Raw genomic sequence first — 7,500 nt, forward strand, 5'->3', positions numbered from 1 at the left:
TCCTCAATGTAATTATAACCTGGTCAGCTTGGCCGTTGATATCTTCAATATAGTGACGTACTTGCGTTTTGTTCTGTTCAAGGTAATACCTATTCCTTCTTTCAGCTTCTTCATCATGAAGATAACTTCAACTCTTCACTTCGACCTCCTCGCTCCTTCTCGCTCCTCCGCCTCCTCATTATCATCATCATTATCATCATCATCACCACCACCACCATCATCATCGCCACCATCATCATCATCATCATCATCATCATCATCATCATCATCATCATCGCCACCACCATCATCATCGCCACCACCATCATCATCATTATCATCATCATCATCATCATCATCATCATCATCATCATCATCATCATCATCATCATCATCATCATCATCATCATCATCATCATCATCATCATCATCATCATCATCATCATCATCATCATCATCATCATCATCATCATCATCATCATCATCATCATCATCATCATCATCATCATCATCATCATCATCATCATCATCTTCATCATCATCATCATCATTACCATCACCACCACCACAACCACCACCACAACCACCACCACCACCACAACCACTACAAAGGTATATTCAACCTTTGTAAAATTCTCTTGCTCCTCCTGCTACTCCTCCCGTACTACTCATCCTCCTCCACCTGCTCCTCCTTCTCCCGCTCTCCTCCTCATCCTCATCTTCCCCCTTACTCATCCTTATTCTTATATTCAACCTAATCCTGATTTTTATCCTTATATTTGTTTTCTTGTTCAATGGCATCTGTATGTTCATCTCTTCATCCCGATCCTCATCTCTGTTCTCGCCCCCATCTTCATTCTTATCCTGGTCTTCCTCTTCATCCCCCTCCTCAATCTCTTCTTTATCCTTATCCTCATTCTCATCCGAGGAACTTCTTGCGTGGAAATTTCAGACATCTCGACCCAGTGATGACTCACTGTAGGTGCTTTGTTCATGTTGACACCTGACGACTCTGATCATTGGAGTGACGGGACGGGACCAAGGGACTTGAAAGTATCTTGAAGAACATTATAAGATCAATGACGCACACTTTGCATTTTTTTTTTCTTTATCATTATCGCCCCTACCCTCCTTTCCACTCACAAAAGTGCAGTGATTAATCGAAGCGTCCAGAAACAGAAGGGTATCCTCGCCACTTTTCTTGGTTTCAAGTTGAACACAAATATATTTAGAGGAGGCTTACGCCTTTCACGGTCCATACTTAACTCGAGACCAGTGAAGGTGGCGGGGATGCCCCTCTGTTTCTGGACGCCTCAGTTACTCTTCTGTCTTCCGTAATTCTCTGTCAACCTGCCAACCACGCTGCCCTTGTTCTCTTAACTCACAACCTACACTCTTCCTTCACCTTCCACTCTCTCCCCTTCCCCCCTTTACAACACCTCACCTGTGACTGTTTTGTCCACTGTAATACAAAAACCCACAGTATCGTCACCTTTATTTTACTACTCCCTCTTCCTGTGACATCACATGCAAGTTTACGTGACACGCCACTCCCCCCTTCCACATCACTTATCGCATTGTTCTCTCTTCCTTGTCACAGGACCGCATCTAATTCGCTTCGTTGTTCACGTTTCCTCACTTTATTCGCTCTCTCTCTCTCTCTCTCTCTCTCTCTCTCTATCTGTCTATCTATCTATCTATCTATCTCTGTCTCTCTCTCTTTCTCCCTCTCTCTTTCTCCCTGTCTCTCTCTCTCTCTCTCTCTCTCTCTCTCTCTCTCTCTCTCTCTCTCTCTCTCTCTCTCTCTCTCTCTCTCTCTCTCTCTCTCTCTCTCTCTCTTTCCCTACCTCTTTCTCTTTATGTCTCTTTCTCTTTTTTCACCATCACCTCTCTGTTTGCTTCCAATAACCAGCCTGACCCTTTTCTTCTACTATTCTGACAAAAAAATTCCCCATTCTCTCATCTGCTGCACTTCCCTTCAAAATACTTCATTACTACGGTAACAGCTCTGTTTCTAATATTGTTGACCCTTCTTCTCAACGTATTGTCGCCATACTTCCTGTTCTCTATCATCTATAAAAGCACCCTCTATATAACATTTCCACACGACGTCATCCTAACCCAACTTACCAAAAACCTTCATCTTGATTTCCGACACCTTCCCTCCCCTCCCTCCTCCTCTTTCTCCATCCCTCTCTTTTTCCTTTTTTCTTTTTTTTTTCTTCTCATGCCCTCCTCCCGTTATCCTTAGTTCCTTGTCGTGAACCAGCAAGCATTTTTCCTTTTTATTCCCTCTTCGCCATCACCACCCATTTTCCACCCTTTATCTCACTCTACTTCTCTCAATCCTTTTCATGTTTCTTTCCTTCCTTCTTTTGCCTCTGCCCCACTCGTTTATCCCTTATTCCCAATGCTCCTTGCCTCACCCTCATCCGCTAGCCTAGTGGGGCAACCTCCCTTCCCCGACGTGTGAAGTGTCACTGGTCCTGTTCTACGTTATCAGACTCCACGGCGTTACTTGAGCCGACGCGTGGCACCGCCTTAACTAGGGCCACGAACAGGTGACGTTGGCGCTGCTGGTGAAGTGTGCTGCTCCAGCATGACCTGTTTTGCTAGAGTGAAGCGAACTAAGATCAGGTGATTCTGAAGGGGTGATAGGGTGCTTGACGGGTGACGCGGTTAAGACAAAGTAAAAATATCTGGGCGACACGGCTTTATTGGAATGATGTAATACGTTTGTATGACTTAGGGACTCTGATTAGGACACCGTAATACTTTATGACTGTAGCATGGGTACGTGTGATACACTCCTGCTGGAAGTTGTAGTATGATACTGGGGCTGTAACACATCTGAAATGACCCACTGGTGTGGCGTTGTTTTGCTACGACATGTCGTTAAAGTTACGACAATTGTGGCACATCTATCGACTTTTTATGTAATGCAGTTCTTTTTGTATGCGATTATTTGTGCATATATTTTCTACCTCAATTCAGATATATCTCTCAATCTGATTTCTTTATTCATGCTCTGTGGGTGTCTTTCATTGTACATATGAATTCTGTAGCCAAAGACTCGGTATACTTTCTTGTTGTTTATGAATATACGACACATAAAACAAACACAATTCGAAAAGATTTTTTTTTTTTTTTTTTTTTTACTGGGTTACATGTGGTCTTCCAGGCCAAACTTGCCAAAAATTTCTTTAAGAAATGGCAGGATGCAGTTCTGCTAGAAGTGTGTTTTACTCATCAATAGTTCTGAAATAGAAAACTCTTGATTTAAGCGGACCCTGGCATTTCTTTGTCCTTCAATTAATTATTCTTCGATGCATGTGGACTTTAAGCCAAATTTGGTCAATATTCATGAGAAGTGTGTGTGTGTGTGTGTGTGTGTGTGTGTGTGTGTGTGTGTGTGTGTGTGTGTGTGTGTGTGTGTGTGTGTGTGTTTCACAATTCATGATGGTATTGGATCATGTGTTTGACTTTTGATCGACAGCTATTTCCATTCCGAAAGAGAGCTCAAAGCTCATATATGACCGATTTATGGGTAATGCTGTGACCTTACACGCACACACACACCCAACTCCCCGCCCACAAGAGTTGGTGTAACGACTCGCAGCGCAGCCATACTGAAATTATTTCATCCCTGGGTGGGATTCGAACCCGGACAGCCGTAGTGGTGGCCGCGATCGCTACCACTGCGCCACGAGATGTGTGTATGTGTGTGTGTGTGTGTGTGTGTGTGTGTGTGTGTGTGTGTGTGTTGATTTTTTTTCTCTATTCATATATCATCATTTCCTATCTAATCCCGTTTTTTAAGCTCTTAACAACCAAGGATGATACTAAAGTCTTTGTCCACTAATCATTTTGTATATTAGGAATCCCAGGAAGAGAAGTGCATCCCTTTACCGATTGGCAAGGAATAGCCCTTCCATCCATATCCACAGGTTTATAAAACCTGTATTTTATTTATTTGCAAATAAAAGATCTCACAATTTTTTCTATTGACTTCTTTTTTCTCCTTGCAGAAAAGGCCGCCGTCGTCATCATCATCATCATCGGCAACGTTTCGAAGCCCCTAGCAATCATCATCATCACCATCCCCATTATTGTAAGCAAGGCCGCAGTCAAGGTGTTATAGGGGTGTGAGTGCGGCCTGATCTAAGGCACTTTCGCCTTTACAGTCATGAACCAACAACTCTCACAGCCACCTGGTGAGTCTTCATCGTTTTTCCATACCTGTTGCGTCTTTCTTTGCAAAGACATTAAATGACTAATTTCTTTCTTTTTTAGTATTTATTTATTGGTCCATGCTTTTCTTAATTTCCTTAGGTAAAAGACGACAGGCTTGTGTTAACATGTTTTATGGCGATATATATATATATATATATATATATATATATATATATATATATATATATATAGTATATATATATAGTATATATACAAATATATTATATATGTATATATATATATATATTGTATATACACACACACACACATATATATATATATATATAATGTGTATATATATATATATGTATATATATATGTATATATACATATATATATATGTATAGATGTATGTATATATATATATGTATATATATATTATAGATATATGTATATATACGTATATATATATGTATATATATATATATATATACGTATATATATATATATATATATATTTATGACGTAAGTGGAGCAGGAAAGACAGGAGTCTTAGTCTTGAGTTTATTCCTGACTAGTTTTGCAGGTAAGCTTTTGAAAGCACACCTGCGAAACTTGTCAATAATAAACTCAAAACTAAGCTTCCTGTGTTTCCTACTCCAGTTACGTCAACCTCTAAGAATGTCTCAACATATATATATATATATATATGTATATATATATATATATATATGTATATATATATATATATATACATATATTCTTAGCTGTCATCCATGCAATTACACATCCCTTGAATGTACGATCTAATACATATATAGGTTATCAGTGATAGTCCTAGGACTCTTAATTACAATCTAGAATTATCTAAGATCATCAATATCCAGCCCATTCAGGCGGATACCATTGAGAACTCAAAAGGTTTCGTCTCATTTCGTCTTTCATTTTGATAAATTATAATTAAATGTGATTGATAAATAAAGAGAACTTCACTCCGCCCATTTGCTTTTGACAAATAATATTATGTTATTCGATCTTATTACCACCCGTAAATCGAGACACAGAAGTCTCAAGTTGCTATCAAGAAGTGTTCTGGGCTTAGAAAATATGCTGACGGATGTCTATTAATCCAACACTCGCCAAACGTCACTTAGACTGACGTTTGGGCCCAAGACATTAACCCACTTCGAGAATTGGTGTTTTATGTTTTGGGCCAATTCCCGAAGTGGGATTGTATCCTGGGTCCAAACGTCTGCATAAGTGGCACTTGGTAAGTGTTAGATCAAGAGACATAGATGTATATAGGAGTATTCTCCATAACACAGTGTGCCTTCATATTTTCATCTTGTGTGTATGTGCTTAAGTGTGCAATAGAATAAGATGATTGAATGGATTACATCTTGTTCTGACATTCGTGATGCCTACCAAAAATGGAGCGGAAATATATATATATGTGTGTATATATATGTATATATATATATGTATATGTATATATATATGTATATATATATATATATACATGTATATAAAATGAGTGGTTAGGATGATAACAATAATGATAATAACTATATAATAATAATAATAGTAATAATGATAATAATAACTGATAATAACAATTATAATACCACTAATGATTATAATATTAATTTTAATAATGATAACGATAATAATTATAACAATAGCAGTGATGACGAAATAACGAAATGATAGTAATAATACATAATGATAATAATCATGATAATCCTATCAATTTACAGGGCATAACAACTAATCGCCCATTTTTCATTTAATCCAACAAAACAAATGATATATCTTGTAGCCAATAAACGCACGAAAATTACCTGATCCTTGAGAGAAAATTGAGGATAGAATAGATCCTAAGCAACCTGGATTTACCAGGACTTAACTACTTTTGAAGGAAGTATCAAGGGTAAATTCGAACATGGAACTCTACAATGAGAGTCGCTGTCACCACCATTTGGCAATTAGGTATGAAGTAAATCACCATACCACTGGAATATTACATGGACGCCTTTATGGGGGGGAATCACGTTCCTTAAGGCGTATAGTGTGTGTGTGTGTGTGTGTGTGTGTGTGTGTGTGTGTGTGTGTGTGTGTGTGTGTGTGTGTGTGTGTGTGTGTGTGTGTGTGTGTGTGTGTGTATGTGTATGTGTGTGTGATAGTGTGTGTGTACACGTATGTAAGATCACAGTATCCCTGATGCAAACTTCCCTCCAGCATGGTGAATGCCATAGATGTGAATGATATGCTTGATAAAGCCAAACTACTTCATTCACCTGAGAGGTGACCCTTGACTGATGGGGTTGGCCAAAGATCCCGAGGTCCCCATTCAACTAAATAAGATCGCCATCTCTTGACCTAAACAGAAACCAAAGAAGAACTTCTCGAATCACTTCACGATGCCAAAGGAGTCGGAGGTTCACACAAAACCCACCCCACCCTACCCCACCCACGTCCCTGATCTAGAAGAACCTATCAAGATTTTGTTATGATTATACTTGCATAAAGTATATCAACATGTTGAGATGACGAATACCCTCCGGCTCCTTCCAGATTTAGTCTTGTTTACGTCATTGGAATCCCTTCGCTACGGAACGGGTTAAAACAACAAACAGAGGAGAGGGAGGGGGAGAGGGGGAAGGGAAGAGAAGTTGGGGGAGGTGGAGGGGGGGGGATTGACTCTTTCCTCTAAAATATTCCCGTTGCTAAGTTGAGTCCGGCGGGCGCCTGGATGGGCTCTCGGCAACAGCGGAGCTTGTGAGCCTCAGGCGAGTTCCAGCCTCTATTCTTTAAATTCAATGGCTTCCTGAGCCATATTCAGAATATATCTCTGATACAAGAGAGGAATTTAGCAACAACACAAAAAAGTTTTAACAGCTTATACTGACGGGAGCTCGCTTATGTGGACTCCGTATGCGAAATATGTGTCGGTGAGCTCGAAGCCGCGCCTGTGAAGCAAGTGGTTTTGAGTCTATATGCAACTTTGTATTTTGTGTGTGTGTGTGTGTGTGTGTGTGTGTGTGTGTGTGTGTGTGTGTGTGTGTGTGTGTGTGTGTGTGTGTGTGTGTGTGTGTGTGTGTGTGTGTGTGTGTGTGTGTGTGTGTGTGTGTGTGTGTGTGTGTGTGTGTGTGTGTGTGTGTGTGTGTGTGTGTGTGTGTGTGTGTGTGTGTGTGTGTGTGTGTGTGTGTGTAAGGGGTGTCTGTGCATCAATGACTTTCACAGTATATGAGTTGTTCTCTTTCAGTTCTGTCTTCTTATCTTTCGTTTTTTTTTTAAGACTCCCAAACTTGTCCAGTGATTTCTTTGAATCCTGTGAGAACTCGGAGT

At 39.8% G+C, this 7,500-nt stretch overlaps 1 protein-coding gene across 12 annotated transcripts in view; it reads left to right on the forward strand.

The window, feature by feature from the left end:
• pros (homeobox protein prospero) overlaps positions 1-7,500 on the forward strand; it is a 2,108,934-nt gene that overhangs the window by 1,694,229 nt on the left and 407,205 nt on the right. For all 12 annotated transcript variants that reach the window (XM_076213859.1, XM_076213864.1, XM_076213858.1 and 9 more), the window contains exon 6: positions 4,008-4,193. In XM_076213859.1, the coding sequence (XP_076069974.1) occupies positions 4,166-4,193 (28 nt within the window). In that variant the 5' untranslated portion in view covers positions 4,008-4,165. The remainder of the gene's footprint in view (positions 1-4,007; positions 4,194-7,500) is intronic.

Source organism: Oratosquilla oratoria, chromosome 32 (genome assembly GCF_046742065.1).
Source record: "Oratosquilla oratoria isolate Oo_2021 chromosome 32, ASM4674206v1, whole genome shotgun sequence".
Lineage (NCBI taxonomy): Eukaryota > Metazoa > Arthropoda > Malacostraca > Stomatopoda > Squillidae > Oratosquilla > Oratosquilla oratoria.